Raw genomic sequence first — 19,538 nt, forward strand, 5'->3', positions numbered from 1 at the left:
AAGAACACAGCAGCACTCTAGACGCAGGTGAAGTTTTTTTTAAAAAAGGGCATTTTTTTTTAAAAAAAGCCCTGTAGTCTAGACACAACCTATAGGGAACTCATGTTCAGCTGACTATCCATTCATAAAACCCAAAGTCAATAGAATTACATGGAATTAATATTAATAAGAGTTAAGTATTTGCATTTAAGGTAGGGGATATATAAACCAGAGCCCAGGAATTGCTAGGGCAGTTTTGTGCAGTTTTTCTCATACAAAACTTCCTTAAAACTTGCAGATATGGTCCCTGGAGGATCTCTTCAGTTTGGTGGGGTTCTTGGATGGGATAAAGCCACTGTAATGTGTGTAGTAAGGTAAGGGTGATAGAAGACATATGGCTGGTGTGTCCTTATGCTCCAGTGATCTCCAGCCACCAGAATGGCTCCTTTTACTGTGGAAATAGCCCAAGGAAGGACTGGCCTGGTATAGTTTGTCCCAACATTGGGGGGCCACTAATGTGACTAATATGTGATTCTTCAACAATAAAATCTGTGCATTAATGTCTCAGATTCTATACATGTTATAGTTACACAAAAGACTACATTATCTGTGGTCTTTAAACACATGTTGAAGTTAAATTCAGAAGGGTGTAATTTAAGAACAGCTGACATTAGGTAGAATTGCACCTGCTAACACATGCTTTGAGTTTGTCCTGCTACACTTACAACTCTCTGATTCTAGACAATATATTTTCCTGAACTTTAGCACAGGCTAGCAGAAAAATATCTTCAGTTAACCATATTCAGAGGAATGGAGAAACTTATAAAAGTTTAAATAATTGTAAATACACTAAAAAGAACTGACAGCGATAAATTTACAAAAAAACATGCAAATAGTCTGTAAAACCTTAGACAGAGTAAAGATGCTAACTGAAAAATAAGTTGTGCTGCTAGCTTTCTCTTACTGTACAGAACAGTGTTATCACACCTGACACAACATGTTTTGTTCTTCTTCAACAGAAGGAGCAGATAGGCCTTGACAAGACTTTATTCTTTTGATTTCGCCAAGCTTTATTCAAAAATCAAAGATTTCCAGTAATGCTCCATCCTGAAATTGGATTCATACTTATGTCTATGCGAATCTCATTTAAGCTATTGAAGCTCCATATCAGTGCAAGTGTCTGTCTGCATAGGATCACTTATTGGATTTGGGCATAATGCTGTATTGTGGGTGTGCTTATATGTATAAACCACTTGTGCTTTATTTTTGTGGCTTATAATATTAAAAAAAACACCTAACAAAAACACTGCCATGTACAATACACCTTGTTGTTTATTATATATGTGTATAATATATACACAAATAAAAATAATCACCTGTAAATAATTATATTTGGAATGTGAAAGACAGAAAATGTAAACATTTTATTTGGCAGTTGTCAAACAGGTGAATAAATAAATGGAAAAGTACATTTTAATACTTCTAGCAACAGATATAGTTGCATACATATTTACATATTGTGGATGCAAAGAGCAGTTAATGATTTAATTTCCTTTTGTTAAAAAAATGCAACTTCCAACACCACTAGACTTGACAATTAAAGATGAAGATACTAGTAATATTTTGTTCTAGCAATCTCAACTTTTAAAGGCATTCATCTGGAAGTAGGATAAGAGTCATCATGCATTTAGTTCATTTTGTCCACTTATGGTAGAAAGTCTGATGTAATCTTAGAATTATGAGTGTCATGCACTTAAGTCAACTATGACATGTTTATAAATCAATGTAGTTCCCTTAAAACTTGAAGCAAAGAGAAAATCTCGTTTATCAATGGAAACATGTGTGAAAGATCTTGGTGCCTGTATGTTTAATTCTTGAAACTTCACAAATTTTGCTTTTTCAGTATCCCAATAATAGACTTGAGTAAAAGAATAATCACTTCCAAGAATGGCATATTGATAATTGTTTATCTGAAGAGGCTGGAATACCATTGATCCTCGGGATGGCATTCTTTGTAAATCCAGAAATGCTGACCCTCCCCATTTCATTACTTTGGAATCACCAATAAATCTTGTTAAACAAATGTACACATCCTCTTTCACTGTGAAGTGTTTTACTGCATACACATCTTCCATATCTTGGATATCGAGACGTTTAACAAATTCAGTTGTTCCTTTGTTCCATTGGTATATGACAGGTCTTTGGGAACTACTAGACAGAATTAAATGAGGTTTTCCAGCAATTTCAAGATACTCCACATCAGTATCTCTATACCACGCATGCAGAGACTGATGGGAGTAAAAGCCATTTCCATTCCATTTGTAAACTGTGGTAAAGCCAGCTTTTGAACTGTCTGCAACAACAAAATACCAGTCTTCTGCAATCCTGAAAGTTTCAATGTCATTGGGTTTTCGGATTTTAAGAATTTCAATGTCTTGAATTTTTATAAACTTATTCGCAGAAATATCTCTCTTGTATATATGGGAGCCACCAAAGAGTTGGGCAACAATTACATACAGCTGAGTCTCAATAATTATGGGCTTGCACACAACAGTTGAAGTACCTAAAAAAAAAAAGGTAAAGGACAATATTAGCACTGCCTTTTAGATCATAGAATCATAGAATCATAGAATAATAGGACTGGAAGGGACCTCGAGAGGTCATCGAGTCCAGCCCCCCGCCCTCAAGGCAGGATCAAGCTCCGTCTACACCATCCCTGACAGATGTCTATCTAACCTGTTCTTAAATATCTCCAGACAGGGAGATTCCACCACCTCCCTTGGCAATTTATTCCAATATTTGACCACCCTGACAGTTAGGAATTTTTTCCTAATGTCCAATCTAAACTTCCCCTGCTGCACTTTAAGCCCATTACTCCTTGTCCTGTCCTCAGAAACCAAGAGGAACAAATTTTCTCCTTCCTCCTTGTGACACCCTTTTAGATATTTGAAAACCGCTATCATGTCCCCCCTTAATCTTCTTTTTTCCAAACTAAACAAGCCCAGTTCATGAAGCCTGGCTTCATAGGTCATGTTCTCTAAACCTTTAATCATTCTTGTCGCTCTTCTCTGTACCCTTTCCAATTTCTCCACATCTTTCTTGAAATGTGGCGCCCAGAACTGGACACAGTACTCCAGCTGAGGCCTAACTAGTGCAGAATAGAGCGGCAGAATGACTTCACGAGTTTTGCTTACAACACACCTGTTGATACAACCTAGAATCATATTTGCTTTTTTTGCAACAGCATCACACTGTTGACTCATATTCAACTTGTGGTCCACTATGACCCCTAGATCCCTTTCCGCCATGCTCCTTCCTAGACAGTCGCTTCCCATCTTGTATGTATGGAACTGATTGTTCCTTCCTAAGTGGAGCACTTTGCATTTCTCTTTATTAAACCTCATCCTGTTTACCTCTGACCATTTCTCTAACTTGCTAAGGTCATTTTGAATTATGTCTCTATCCTCCAAAGAAGTCGCAACCCCACCCAGTTTGGTATCATCTGCAAACTTAATAAGAGTACTCTCTATCCCAATATCTACATCATTGATGAAGATATTGAATAGTACGGGTCCCAAAACAGACCTTTGAGGAACTCCACTTGTTATCCCTTTCCAGCAGGATTTAGAACCGTTAACAACAACTCTCTGACTACGGTTATCCAGCCAATTATGCACCCACCTTATCGTGGCCCTATCTAAGTTATATTTGCCTAGTTTATCAATAAGAATATCATGCGAGACCGTATCAAATGCCTTACTAAAGTCTAGGTATATGACATCCACCGCTTCTCCCTTATCCACAAGGCTCGTTATCTTTTCAAAGAAAGATATCAGATTAGTTTGGCATGACTTGTTCTTCACAAACCCATGCTGGCTATTCCCTATCACTTTATTACTTTCCAAGTGTTTGCATACTATTTCCTTAATTACCTGCTCCATTATCTTCCTTGGGACAGACGTTAAACTGACCGGTCTATAATTTCCTGGGTTGTTCTTATTCCCCTTTTTATAGATGGGCACAATATTTAGATCAGTTAATGTAATGTTATTTGGCATGCGGTGTTCATACCTGTAATGTTGTCATAATTCCTGAAAGACCCTTCTACATGGTCCCATTCAAGAAAGATGCATTTTCCAGTAAAAGGCTGGGCAATAACCACATGCTCATCATTCATGTATGAGAAAGTATCTACTGACAGAGACTGATATGGCAGGGATTCATAAACAGCAAATTCTGCAAAAGTGCACATAACATCTGATAACTAAAGGGAACATTTCTTTCCTTATGGATTTTTTTCACTGTACTAAAGTAATGTGTTAATTAATACTCATTTATTTTGAAAGAATACATTTAATAAGTAGTTTCGTTTTCCTGCTATTAAGACAGAAATTTAAAGTCTGCTTATTCTTTCTCAACTGAAAAGGGCTTCTTGTTACAGTTATAGGTCCTGAATCTGCAGTTATTACATAGGCAAATCTCCCATTAAGAGTCTGAATAAAGACTGTAGTAACAGACCCCCCAGAAAGTTCCTGAATCAGGCCCTTGTATTCTTCAAGGAATTCCTGTTGACTCAGTGAGAGGTCCATATGCAGACTGCTTGAAGAATTGGGCCTTTATTTAGAAGATATAGCCTTGATTTTAAAGTAATGAGATGAAATAATTTAGAACACATTACCTGTAATAATACAATCAAATTCCTTTGGAGAGAGGCTATTGATTTTACGCTTCTTATGTTCTGGTGGACTTTCACAATAAATGTCTTCAACTGTTGCATTGGTACTACCCAGCCATTCCACTAACCATTTCAGTTTGCAGTCACAATTAAAGGCATTTCCTCTAAGATCCCTGTAAAGCACAAATTGCACACTTCAAACGATGAATTAGCTTGGATTTTTATATCATAGGACAACAATACCAGGGCTTCTTGCTTTCTCTTATGAGAAGGCTGGACTTTCCTAAACAAATTTGTCCTGAACAAATTTAAAAAAAAACCCAACCAAATAAAAGCACCAGTACAGTTTGTTAAAACTACCTGCAGTTTTAAATAATTTTAATGATAATTAAGATATCAAGAGAAATTGAAATTGAAGATTAATGGGAGTATCTGCTCTGCTGATATCCCCAAATTTACAGGTACTTAAATTCCATCCAACTCTTTAGCCCACATCTTGGGATTTTCTGCTTCTCATTGTTTATCATTTCCCAACAAGGACATTGCAGATGACAAATGATAGACTAATATAGTCATCAGTGGAAAGTTCTTCTCTGTTACCCCTTTTTCTTCTCTCCTTTAATTAGACATACTCATTAGAGGCCATAAAGGACATAAGTTTAACTCCCTTTGGATTGAACTATGGCATTTGCAAGATACTGAGTGCCTCTTACAAGATTCTGAGACCCTTAACACTCATTATGTAGAGCAGGGCTACTCAACATGCAGCCTGCGAGCTATATGCGGCCCATGGCCTATTTGTTTGCGGCCTGCAGTTTGGATTTACGCAGGGCTCAGCACATGGCCTGTGAGTGGGATCTTTTGAATATGGCCTCCAGTGGGAACACACTCCACAACAGCGAGGCGTCTCCCAGGAGGGGTGAGCATTGAAAGATGCAAGTGGACAGGCTGGCTGGAACAGATGAGTACAGGGTGTTGGCATTCCTAGCCCTGAGGAGGAGGTACTGGGAATGCTAGGGCACTGTAGGAAGTGCTGGCTGCTAGCATTGTGGGCAGAGTCTGAGAGGCGCTGACTGGCGTACACTGGCCATGTTTGGGTCCAGCACTGCGGCTTAATCTTTGTATTCATGCCCATCAGTGTGAAAGAAGCTATTTGCATATATTTGCATATGTATTTGCAGTTATATGCAACCACACTTAAGTTGCGGCCCTTGGCATGTGAGTATCACTATGGCCCCCCGCGGGACTTCCAAAGTTGAGTAGCAATGATGTAGAGGGTATCACAGGCCTTGCAGGATTGGGTCCCTGTGACGAGCACTGCGTCTGTGGGGAACTTTAGTGGCTGATTAGTGATGTTCTGATGCAATCTGCATATTCTTGGCATAATTTTGAAGAATGCCTCGGGGAATACTGGGAGTGTGGATGAAGAACTGTACTGGAGTATTGCAGAACTGCTGTGATCAGAAGCAGTACAAAACCCCATGCTGTGTGTTGCCAAATTCTAGAAGGCATAGAGAGGGAAGAGTAGCAGTCCACTCCCTTGACTACCCCCCAAGTACCCATGGAGTGCTGTTGGGCCAGCTCCAGAACTTATTGCTGCAGGGAACACTACATATCTATTAATGTACCGGGGGAAGCCAGAATTTTGCACATTGTCTCTCACAGGACTCCTCCAGCGAAGATTCAGTCCTACTATATCATTCAAAATATATCTTGTACTTTTGCATGTGTTTAAGATACTTTGGTTTACAATTTTCAAATTTAAAACTAATTTATATTTTGTTTTGGTTGCAATTTGAGTTAGTCGGGGGTAAAATACTTGTACTGAGATTTAAAATGATCATTGCATTTAAATATAGCCTACTCTTAGACTATATTGGGAACCTAAAATGTTCTCATTCTCATCAAGTATCCTTTTTCCTACTTTCATGTCATGTATTCCAAATGATGTGTCTTCTTATTTCAAAGGCCATATATAAGTGTCATTGTATTGGAATTATGACAATGAAGACTTTTTATTATTAAATATATATAATACATAACACCTATACAATATTGACAACAATAAGCATAAATCAAACCCACATCTGCTTCTACTGCATCCACCCACTAATGTGATAAGACACTTCCCCCTGTGCACTGTTCACTGGACTGAATGTCTACTGGATCCTAAGTGTGTCCTGTTACTAAGTTTATCTTGTTTATTTTATATCACTAAAGAAGTTAAAAGAAAGGTGAAAATTAATGTAACCACAATTGTAAACCAAGTAATTTACAATATCTTTCAGGCATTACCATTAAGCAATGGCCTGTTTTTCTAACCATAATATATGAAAATAAGAAATTTATATTTGCTTACACATTTGTTAAAGAATCCAGTCCTTTGAATATGTCTTTTGGAAGTGTTTGGAGATTATTGTTTGCAAGACTCCTGTAAAAGAAAATATATCAGCTCATCGGATAATACATTTCTATAAAATGCAATATTGTTTTTTATGGGTAAAGAATAATAATGTACTTCAGCACTTAATTCTACAAGATTACTTTGAAGAATAAGTCATTTACTTTGTACCTCTCTTGCTTTTCAAAATTCTTGTAGCATTTACAGTACTTCACTCAGGATGGTAGAAAATGTGTTCACCACTGGTATTTTGCCAACACCATTATTTTAAAATGATTAATCCTGACTGGACACACAAATGTCTTCCTTTCTGGATAGCTAGTTTGTTTTCATAATATTGCAGTGTCCTGCCTCCATGTCCACTTTCTAGGAACTTCAATCTATCTTAAACACTGGATTCTTGATACTGTAGCTAGCTGTCACTGGTTCATGGCTTCTGAAAATATCAAGTAATTAACATTTTTGGGAGTCAATACATTTATAAAAACGGAAATTGGAGGTCAATATCAAGTTAAGCCCAAAAGTTTTCTTGCTTGGATTAGTAAGGGTTAAAAAAATTATCTTTCCAACAAAAAATGACAATACTGTGGCTTTGATTGTCAAGAAAATTAAACGAAGAGAGTATCCAACAGTCTCAATTGATAAAAAAGGATAGAAGATGTGAACATACTTCAAAAATAATTATTTCATTAAGTTTTCATCAGGTAACGTCACACCAATATTTAAAAAGGGCTTTAGAGGTGATCCTGGCAATTACAGATGAGTAAGTCTAATGTCAGTACTGGGCAAATTAGTTAAAACTATAGTAAAGAATAAAATGGTCAGACACATAGATAAACATAATTTGTTGGGGGAAAGTCAACATGGTTTCTGTAAAAGGAAATCATACCTTCCTATCTACTAGAGTTCTTTGAGGGGATCAAAAAATATGTGGACAAGAGGGATCCAGTGGATATAGTGTACTTAGATTCCCAGAAAGCCTTTGACAAGGTCCCTCACCAAAGGCTCATAATTAAGCTGTCATGGGATAAGAGGTAAGGTCCTTTCATGGACTGATAATTGGTTAAAAGACAGGGAAAAAAGGGTTGCAATAAATGGCAAGTTTTCAGAGTGGAGGGAGGTAACTAGTGGGGTCTCCAATGGGTCTGTCCTGGGACCAATCCTATTCAATGTATTTATAAATGATCTAGAAAAAGAGGTAAACAGTGATGTAGCAAAATTTGCAGATGATACCCAACTGCTCAAGACAGTTAAGACCAAAGCAAACTGTGAAGGGCTTCAAAAAGATCTCACCAAACTAAGTGATTGGGCAACAAAATGGCAAATGAAATTTAATGTTGATAAATGTAAAGTAGTGCACATTGGAAAACATTATCCCAACTATACATACAATATTATTTGGACTAATTTAGCTACAACTACTCGAGAGAGATCTTGGAATCATTGTGGATAATTCTCTGAAAACATCCACTCAGTGTGCAGTGGCAGTCAGAGGCAAATAAAATGTTAGGAATCATTACAAAGGGATAAGAATATCTTATTACCTCTTGTGACGGGGTCTGCCCACCCCACACTGAACGGGGGAGGGGAGAGGGCAAGTGCGCCTATTGGATGGAGTTCGCCCCTCCTCTGCGGCCCTGTAGGCCTTTATTAAGGCCTTAACAAAGATGCTAACTACCTTACCCATTACAAAGGTAGCTTCCCCAATTATCACCCCTAATATCATTATCTCATAAACACTAACCCCCCCCCCCCCCGTCCCACGCTTCCCCTCTGCTCTAAAATCTGATTTGTCAATTTTATATGTGTTCACATTTTTTTTAATGTATCTCTTTGGTATATATGGTCATGCCAATTTTCTTCCACAACTTGTTTTGAGGAAGTGGGTCTGGCCCACGTAAGCTCATCACCTAATAAACCATCTTGTTAGTCTTTAAAGTGCTGCATAGTTCTGTCTTTTGTTTCATCTTGTATATTAGGACATGTCTACACAGCAGGGCTAAATCCAAAATAAGCTACACATCTTGAGCTGTCAATTGCGTAGCTTAAGTTGAAATAGCTTATTTTGGCTTTTGGTGCTATCTATACAGCAGGAAGTCCAAAAAGGAGCACTCTTCCTCCAACTTCCCTTACTCCTAGTAAAATGAGGGTTACAGGAGTCGGAGTAAGAAGTTCTCCAGCTTGACATTATTTTGACATGTCAAAATAACTTCTTATAGCATAGACATGGACTATGTTATTTCGGAATAACTGCTGTGTAGACATAGTTTAAAGTTTTTTTCTGAACTAAAATATTCTACAGTTTAGGGTTATGGTATTAAATGAGTCAAAAATGCAATTGTACCACTCCTATGCTTTAAAAAAAAAATCCACTCTGCAAAATGAATTTTCTTAAATTGTGTATGCTAGATGTGGCTATGCTTCAATGAGGACACAGTACAGGTATCAGAGTTCTTTTCATAAATAAAAAACACAGATGTTTGGATAATTTTACTGTAATGCAAAAATTAGCTTATGAAAAGGAAATGGGTGGAGTGTACAGAACATAGGTCATATTATGTCATCACTTCATGGAACTCATTAGTATGCATAATTACCATGAGTCTCTTTGATGTAGTTTACATTATACTAGTATTTGCTCTTTTTCAAGAGAAATGTGCCTCAGAGAATCTAGTTGTTATATTCTGTCTGTGTATTTAGACACATTCTAGCAAAGGACAGGGATTGTACAAACAGGGATTAAACTGGTCACACTCAATAGTTTATGAACCTGATCCAGAAGTTATTCTGTCCGCAAAAGTCTGTTGTGACAATTAAACCTGTAACTTTTTGCTTGCTTGGGAATTAACCAGGAGAAGTAGATCAAGTTATTTTCAATAAATAATATTATAAACGGCCACAAGAAAATCAGAAAGAGAGACTGAGTGAATCCAAACAAGAAAATGCAGGTCTGGAAATGAATGAACTCAAATTAGTGTATCCGACATTAACACTATTTGGTAGACAAAATAATGAGGGGATGCACTATGTTTCCTACATTCCACCCCTTTTTGGGTTGGGGGTGTGTGTGTGTCTTAAATACTTTAAAAAAATCTAAACATGACTCAACATGTCTCATCTCATCTTCCTTTCCCCAAGACAAAAAAAGCAGGCCTGACCAAAGGAGTTTCTTTCTGAGAGGAAGGCCATGAGGCCTTCCTCTTGTTTAAGCTCTCTCAGTTATTCACTGGATCCTGAAAATTTTTTACTACATGTATCAGCACAATTAGATAATGGGTTATCCAGCCCTGCTTTGACTAAGGAGAAAAGAGCCAACCCAGATGACATCTTGATAAGAATGTGAGCCTGTGACAAGGGCAACAGTTGTGGTCGCCGCACAAATTGAAAGCATCCATTTGTAACAGAACACTGGTTCCAAGGACATTAACAAAAGCTATATTTCCCCCACCTTTTCTATCCTGTCTCTTCTCCACCTTGTGTACGTCTGTTAAAAACAGGAGAAATTAATACCCTTCACACATCGGGACTGAGAGTAAAATTGACCTTTTTCATCACAGAAAGGTTGCTGGTATATATAGTAAGTGACTCTGAAATTTTAATGTTGCTGTTTCTTGTTCTTTCTTGTGGTTTAATCAACACATTTCCCACTTTAGAAGGCATGCATATGGATGTTTGTCAAAGAAACTAAGTAAACCAGGGTCTTTGTAGAAACCCCTTGCTACTCCCCAAACATTTGTACCACTGTTTTGGTGTTTGGCAGTGTGATGTAGTGAGGGTGCTGTCCACTCTTGTGGCCCTGGATCCTCTCTGGTTTTGCATTCACTGGTTGCTGTGTGTGACCCCTCGGGTAGGGGTCACACACAGCAAAACTCAGCAACCAGCGAATGCAAATCCAGAGGGGATCCAGGGTCACAAGAGTGGACAGCACCCTCACTACGTCACCGGCAGTGAAAGAGTTTATAACACCTCTTAATTCTTTTGGCCCTTGAGATCAATAAAACATTTATTGGCACTATGACTCAGATCTCAAAGATTTACGAATGTGGCAATTGGTTTCTTTACAAGCAATTGAATGGTTTTTTAATTGGGTTTGCACAGTAAAAGGTCATTAAAAATTAGAAGCACAAAGCATGAGAAAATGCATCTGTTTCTTTCTCATTAAGGTTTCAGGATTTTATTTTGATTTTGTTTCAGTCACTTTATCCAATTTTTCTTTATATCAACTTTTCTTTAGATCTTTTCCTCTTGTGATCTGTGATTTTTAACCTTTTACAGTTTGATTTTGACTGTGGTTGTATCCTATTTGTTCTTCTTGAGAAGTGTAAATGCTTGTAAGTTAAAATATTTTCCAAAAAGACCCCTCAAAAGAGCAAAGTTAGTAATGGAACTTATCCCAATGCTGCAGAAGCCCAGGGAAATATGACTCCTTTCCTCAGGTGCAATCTCTTTTGGTGATTGTAGCAGGTGTAGTTCTGCAGAGGCTGTTCTACATGAATTAACTATTATAAGGGAAGATCACTAATTCACCCATAAATCCCTTTGTAGATCTTTAAAAAATTAGACTTCATGGAGACAAATTGGCTTCTGGAGTGAGCTCCCATCATGGTTGCTGCCCCAACCACTTTCTGAGACCCCAGATCTTCTTCAACTTAATTCAGAGAGATGTCTTGATCAGACCCCTTCTCCCAACCCCTGCTTCCCCAACATTGAGATGACTTTGCCACCTCTACCAACTCCAGCTGAATCCCAACAGCCCTGTGATGAAACAAAATTGGATTTTAACAACAGCAACAACTGTTCTAATCCATCTCAACTACGTTTTTTCTCTTTTCCCCAGAAGAACCATTATTACTGTCTTTGATACCATCTAAAAGACTGTCTGACAAAGGGCATTTTCCTTCAAAAAACTTTCTCTGGTAAAGGGAACAAAGAAGGTTAAATTGAAAACCTTATTTCATATTTATATTTAAATGCTTGACCTGATTTTCCTTCTTTTCTTTAATATAAGGTTAATTTTTCTTAATGGTGTGTTTGCCATGGCTCTAAGCAGCCTGGGGTCTTTGTATACCAAACCCTAAATCTTGTTTAACACTGTTTAATGTTCAACAATGACTGGGTTATGTTAACACCTTTTCCCTCATATATTCCATTTAGATTAATACAACAGCTTCTATTGAATTGAAGATAAGTTCTTCATGTGAAGAAACTGAATGATATATAAGCCCATCTCCCAAGGTGCTGTGTGCAACCACATGCAGAGAACAGTGGCTGCTCAGAATATTCTTTTATCTCCTACATATACTTTCCCTTAGGAAACTATTGAGAGGTCCCCCCTACAAGCCAGCACAACAGTTAAGACATGGTATTATTTTTCAAATTTTGTGCTTTTTGGAATAGGGATGGTATGTATGCTCTTCTACGTTGGAAAAACATTTTGCACACCTATAGCAGCAGCCACATAATAAATAAATTAATAAAATAAATAATATAATGGGATTATTTTTACATGTAAAGCTATTCATGTTCATAAGTATTTACAGAATAGGGGCCTTTCAAGTTATCAACAATCTTATCCCATTTATCTTTTTTAATTACATAATCACACTTGTAAGTATAAAACACATTTTTTTGTATATATCACACATCTTATGTCTCTCTCTCTCTCTGGCTCTCTCTCTCTCTCTCTCTCTCTTTTTCTCTCTCTCATCCTAGACCCGCAAATATTTATGTGTGTGAATAACTCTACACATATGAATAGTCACAGCGAATTTAGTGTACACCAGCTGAGGACCTGGTCTATAGTAGCCTGTGAAGTATTTGTTAGATGGTGCAGAATTGAGTGAAATGGAATTAATTATTTGTGCAATCAACATATATAGGTAAAATTGTGCTTTCCCCTTGTCTGAACATATCTGAAACAAAAAGCCAAGTGACCCTGTACTCCTTTTAGAGGCTATTATGTTGAGGACAAAAGGTCAGAATACACTCCCCCTGCATATGACAAATACATCAAGATATATGCCTGTGAATGTAAATGATCAGTATAGGGCTTCATGTATATGTTAGTCACACTCCAGACATTTTAGCCAATTAATGTTATTTAGACTTTATAGACAGCAAATTCTACATAATAAAGCATCATCTTATTTTCTATATATTTTTATATATAAAAAAGAAAGTGCTATATTTTGAAAAGAAGTTTCATTTTTTCTATAAACAATTATTTTAATATGGATACATATAGTTTGTAAAATCTGGCTGAAAATGCCACACACCTTTTAATTTAAACATCGTAGTAGGCTAGCTTTGATAGATCAGTCTCTGCAAATATTGTTCATAAATTTGCAGTTAAATGTTACAGGTGTCAGTATATTCTCCTAGGCTTGCATGCTTTCAGTTTCTACTTCTATATTTTTGTTTCTGGATTTAACATGAAATTTGAGCTTTTCGTAGTTTAGCTAATTGTCTTTCTAAAACTATTCTTGAACAGCAAGATCATAGTCCTATCCTTGCTTCTCTGATTAGTGTACAGGAGAGAAGAGAAAGCAGCCAACTGCACCATTCCTTCATCATTCTTCCTACACAAGGTAGGATAGGATGACTGAGGGAAAGAAAGTTTTTTGCTGTTTCTGGTCTCCGCAATATAAATATTGACATAGTTTAAACAACAATGATGACATAATATCAAATGCTAAATTAAACCACAGTTGTTCAAGTTACTAAGAAATACAAGAAAACACTTTACTTACAGGTGAATTAAAGATTTAAGTCCTCGAAAAGTATTTCTTGAAATTGACTTAATGCTGTTGTTCTCTATGAACCTGTAATGGGTCAGAAATTCATTTTCATTAAAGCAATGCCTGTAACTTGGAAATTCCTCTTAGTCCATAATTCAAGAAACATTTTGTCCACTCACAAATATTCTAGATGAGGAAGGCCCATGAAAGCATCATCACTAATAACATCAAAAGAGTTTGATGTAAACAACCTGCACAGAGAAATACAAAATACAGTTAGATTTTTATACTTTTTTAGACCATGATCCAGAAGTTCACGTATAGACCAAACACTCACTGACCACAGCAAAGGTTTGTCTGAGTAAGAGTTGCAGATAATATGTCTGAAGTGCACTGCTTACACATAGCATCATATGAAACTAACCATAGGCAATGACCCTAAGGAAAGCAAACCTGATTTGCTTTCTAGTTTAAGGACTAGATTGTTAGCTGATGTAAACTGATGGAGCTCCATTGAGTTCAGCAGGATTTAAGCATGTGTTTATCAGATCAATCAGGGCATGTCTAAACTGGGAAATTATTTTGAAATAACTTATTTAGAAATAATAACTCCTGAAATAACTATTTAGAAACAAGCTTAAGCAGGAGTTATTATTCTGAAATAACCAGCCCCTTATTTTGAAATAATAGGCTTGGTACTGTGGATGAAATAACAGGCTTGTTATTTTGAAATAAGAGGCATTATTTCAAAATAAATCCCTAGTGTAGACATGCCCTCCGATACCTATGCAAATGCCTTGAAAGCAATAGGACTGCACAAGTGTCACTAAAAAGCCATACCAAGAAGACAAAGGTGCATGGGTATCTCTAGACCTGAATTGTCCTGCAGAACCTTTATTTTTGATGATGATGTTGGAGAAGTACCTAGCTTGACATTCAAATTCAAAGTTGGGTTTGCAGATCTGGCAGTTAGGAAAAAATATTTAATTTGTGAAATGAGGTAATTTGGGATATAATGAATATGGACTCCCTTAAAGCCATTTTAACTTAGCGTTCAGAGTAGAACCATATTTTAAAATGGATTTTGCCTACTGGAGGTGGTTTATTGTGCAGGTTTCATTATACATGTACATTTTTTTCTTTTGGTCTGTCCTCCAATATACTGCCACCACATTTAATTTTTCCCATAAAATATTTTCATCTTTCATATAATTGAGTAATGCTCCATCCTGTTTATAGTTAATAGACAAGTTTCCACCTCGCCATTTAAAATCCATTTTGGATTGCCACACTCCAACTATGCCTGAGGATTGTCAATGAAGATAAACTTCACTTTCTTCAATGGAATTACAATCAACTGAACTTCAAGGGTACATGGACTTATAGTAAAATATCCAGAGGTACTTAAATGTTCAAAATTACAAGCATGAGTTAATATATTTATCCTAATAAGTTAATTTCTTCTTTGGGATCCTGCATTAAAAATAATTTCCAGCTCAATTATTCTCTTTGAGCAGCTCTGCTACTATAGGTTATGTTCTCTCCAGTTAAAGAGTTTGACATAGATTTTAGGAATGGTGGTAATAGGAAAGATTTTCTGACACGCGGGTCTCAAATTTTTGAGACCAAATCCTTCTTGAGACCCACATGGTAGATCTGATCATAGCCTGTCCGTAATTCATATTTACTTATATACTATTAACGTATTTTCTAAAGGTAATTTTAATTTGATCATGATCTTACCTTTTTGTAGTGTACAAGAATAGTATTACATCCCTTTAAATAGTTTATGAGCCCTCTAGAGGCATTGACTATGTTCTATCTTTTAGAAGCTGCTTGAACTCAGCCAGAGCAGGAGGATGTATATGAAGTTACATTTTCTTTCCTTCCTTTTCTCCCAAATGTGGAATGGGCTGAGGTTGTTTTGTTGCCAATCACAAACTGATTTATTAAGTGAGCAATCTGGGGATGGTTTGTATTGTTTTAGCGTACTACTTGTCAAAGCCCACAATGGAACAAAAACTGTTTTGGTAAGTTGCAGCATTTTGTTAGCAACAACATGTGGAACATGTATTATTGAAGTTGAATGGTATATCATGGAAATATGATCTGAAGTATTTATTTGTTTGTTTGTTTGTTCGTTTAGTATGCTAGGGTCTGGTCATAGACCTGGACCCTATTGTTCTAGCTGCAGTACAAATATATGGCTACGTCTACATTGGCCCCTTTTCCGGAAGGGGCATGGTAATTTTTGAAATCGCAATAGGGAAATGCGCGGGGGATTTAAATATCCCCCGCGGCATTTAAATAAAAATGTCCGCCGCTTTTTTCCGGCTTTTAGAAAAGCCGGAAAAGAGCGTCTACACTGGCCCCGATTCTCCGGAAAAAGCGCCCTTTTCCGGAGGATCTTATTCCTACTTCAAAGAAGATCCTCCGGAAAAGGGTGCTTTTTCCGGAGGATCAGGGCCAGTGTAGACGTTCTTTTCCTGCTTTTCTAAAAGCCGGAAAAAAGCGGCGGACATTTTTATTTAAATGCCGCGGGGGGTATTTAAATCCCCCGTGGATTTCCCTATTACGACTCGTGAAATTAACATGCCCCTTCCAGAAAAGGGGCCAATGTAGACGTATACAGAACAAAAAATGACCCTTGCTCCAAGGAGCTCCCGATCTTCTCTATTTAACCTATTCTATGGCCCATGCTAGAAATAGGATTGGTAAATGTAGGTGGCATGTCATGGCCCAGAAGGAGGGTTATGATGTCCTTTTCACTTTACTGACACATAAGCAATATAATACAAATTCAGCTACTTCTTTTTTTCTCTCTTGGAAGGCCCAGATTAGAAGTCATGTGGGTTTTGTCCCTTTTGCGATCTGTGACCACTTCGGAAAATATTATAGGGCATAAGGCACAATGCATTCAGGTTGTCATAGTAACTACATTTACCTATTTACCCTGTATCCAAAATTGTACAGTTGCCTGCACCTCCTTATCAGCTCCACTTGAGGTAGAAAAGCACAGTTTGAGTCATGGCTTCAGCTACCAAAGCACCAATAGTTTAATGTAACAGCCTTAGTGCTCTTATACATCAACATTTCACTTCAGAGCATATCTGCTACACATATGAAATCAGTCATACACAGGTGGCCTGTTTCATTTTTGGACAGTCTGAAAAAAACCTCTCTTTGTCAGGTTTCTGAAACAAATTTGGATACATCTCAAACTGATAGCAAACCCAATACAAACAGTTTAAGTTTATGTCTCCTATATCTTTATAAGGCTAGTGATTATATAACCACCCTTTCCAGTTTTCTAGAGAGCCATTTCTCTGGAGAATCTGTAAATTTTTATACACAAATGAATCTAGATATCTCACAATACTCCAGTGTTCTATTCAGTGCATACACTGCCATAGTGTTTAATTTTTAATGACTGCTTAAGAAATTACAATTTTCATAAATATCACTATCTTAAAGAATGCAAAATAACAAATGATGGGCCAAATTCATCTTTACTCAGGTAATTCTCCTACTTTAGTGTCTACACTTCCACTGAAATTAATGGTAGTTTTTCCTGAGTAAGGACTTCAGGATTCATCCCATTGAAATGAAGGGCTTGATCCTGAGATGTCCTGAACATCTTGTCAAGGGGATCAGGATCTAAGATTTCAGAAAACAAAAAGGCATACTTGTTGTAATGCTCAGACCCCCTCAGTAATACCCATTAGAGTACAATACATATCTGTCATCAAAGAAAGTAATCTTCAGAATTTAATCTATTTGAAGTACCACTGACAGCAAATAATAGTAATAATTAATAATTAATAAAACCGCAAACCACCAAATAAGTACATACAGTTTAACACCCCTATCTCCTTAAACATATGCCATTGTCAAAATTACCTTTACTTCAAAGTCTAACTGTTTGTGTATTAACTATTTCTTATAAAATGAGTATTCAGCCCCTTACTGTACTGTTTATGGATAGATATGTTTCATAACAAATAATTATATTATATAAATATTTCTCACAGAAGCTGCAGAGACGGTGTGAGCAAAAAACTCCCTTCTGGGATTTTAGTAAAAGCAGATCTCACAAAGGATCTGGAAAGAAGGGAAAAAATATGTTAATGTGATCTCAAATATTCATCATTACAACCCTGATCTGTGAATCACTATAATTTCTTTACAAAGCTACTATTAATTAGCAATAAAAACAAATCTCTTACAGGTTTCACATAATGCAGATAAAGGCAGAAAACATACATGTATACAAGAAGGAGATGTAAAAATGAGGATTCAGGGATGCAACACAATTTCAATATTTTATCTGATGATTTTGAATGTGGAAAGTATATTCCCTACTGCAAGCATCATTCAATCTGTGCTGAAAACACCAAACATAATAGTTCATTTTAAATAATAAATTAAATAACCAAATGCTTACAGCCCTTACAGTGAGATAACATCAGGCGGAACGTTGGTTGGAATAGATCTGGCATTTTCACATAAAGCATTATCTTTGGTACAAGTACACCAGGCAGGACATTTTGGCTTCACTGATTTCTTCCCTTCAGTCAGCAAAAGCACAGATAAAAGGCATAGGAAATAAGCAATTCTTCTAAAGGGTCTGCTGGCATTTCCCATTCTTTTGATCCACTCTGGTTCCAGCCAGTTGAAAGAATATCCCAAAACATGAACAGGGCTTCTTTATTCGGTCGCTGGATGTCTTTCTATAAGGCCAAGTCAATATTTGTCTCTCCTTTTCCAACCCTTTTCCCTTTCCCTCTGTATCTGTTTTTGAAGATAGAAAAACCTGCAGCTGATCTCTGTGTTTCTACTCACTCAGGCAACGTACTGCTCAGAGAAGGGACCTGCGAGGTGCTGTAAGATGGGGAAAATCCAACCGGCTGTAGGGAGGGAAAAAAAAGACTTGCATCACCACAAAAACACTGAGCACAACACAGCATTAGATTGCAAGTTGATGTAACTGAGAAAATACACTGCTTTCTGTTTTCATAGGGAGGCCCTTCCTTGTTACCAAAAATAGTACAGCATTATGTTGTGCTGGTGGGTGGGTGAGTGGGTGTGGGGTGGAGTGTGCATGTGTGGGGAGATACAGAGATACAGTCATCTTTTTCTGGATCCCTACAACCTCATAAACCTTTGGGAATTGTGCTTTACATATTACAAGCGAAAGAAAAAGTAAAAAAAAAAAAGCCAATATCCATTGGAAAATGAAATATAGTGAAACCATCAAAAGCATTGCTACAAAAACTGTTATATTAATTTCTATCCTTGACCTTTATTGCACATGGTTGTCTCACTGAAAAACAAACAGGCACACATGGAAAATATTACTGAGCATGAGAGAAAGCCTTTAACTGTCCTTTCTAAGAAAATATTCTATAATGAAAAGCTTTTGCCACACTGCATTTAAAAAAAACCCACCCTTACCTGTCTCGCATGTCTAATAAATAAGATACATCAATGAATGTTCAAAATACATAGTATTCAATAAAGTTCAATTTAGAAATGTATTTGATAGTGCCTGATTTAATCATTTTAGGAAGAAAAAGGGAAAACTAGTTGTTTAAAGAATCTAAAAACATTACAAACACTATGAAGAAGGAATCTTATTTCAGTGAGAGCAGGATTGGTACCTATCATTTTTATTATTATTTATCAGTTAGTATTACAATAGTAACTAAAACCCCCAACTGAAATTAGTTTCCTTTGTGCTTTGTAC

General features: G+C 36.8%; 1 protein-coding gene across 1 annotated transcript; it reads right to left on the bottom strand.

Annotated features, from left to right (window-relative positions):
* Positions 1 to 1,018: 1,018 nt before the first annotated feature.
* Positions 1,019 to 19,273, bottom strand: LGI1 (leucine rich glioma inactivated 1). The gene is made up of 8 exons (XM_075935146.2): positions 18,246 to 19,273; positions 17,822 to 17,893; positions 13,972 to 14,043; positions 13,805 to 13,876; positions 7,014 to 7,085; positions 4,658 to 4,827; positions 4,051 to 4,215; positions 1,019 to 2,542 (listed from the first exon to the last, which is right to left on the bottom strand). The coding sequence occupies exons 1-8, from the start codon at positions 18,434 to 18,436 to the stop codon at positions 1,725 to 1,727; spliced, it is 1,632 nt and encodes a 543-aa protein (XP_075791261.1). The 5' UTR covers positions 18,437 to 19,273; the 3' UTR covers positions 1,019 to 1,724.
* Between the last annotated feature and the right edge of the window lie 265 nt (positions 19,274 to 19,538).

Source organism: Pelodiscus sinensis, chromosome 8, assembly GCF_052426305.1.
Source record: "Pelodiscus sinensis isolate ZL-2025 chromosome 8, ASM5242630v1, whole genome shotgun sequence".
NCBI classification, from domain to species: domain Eukaryota; kingdom Metazoa; phylum Chordata; order Testudines; family Trionychidae; genus Pelodiscus; species Pelodiscus sinensis.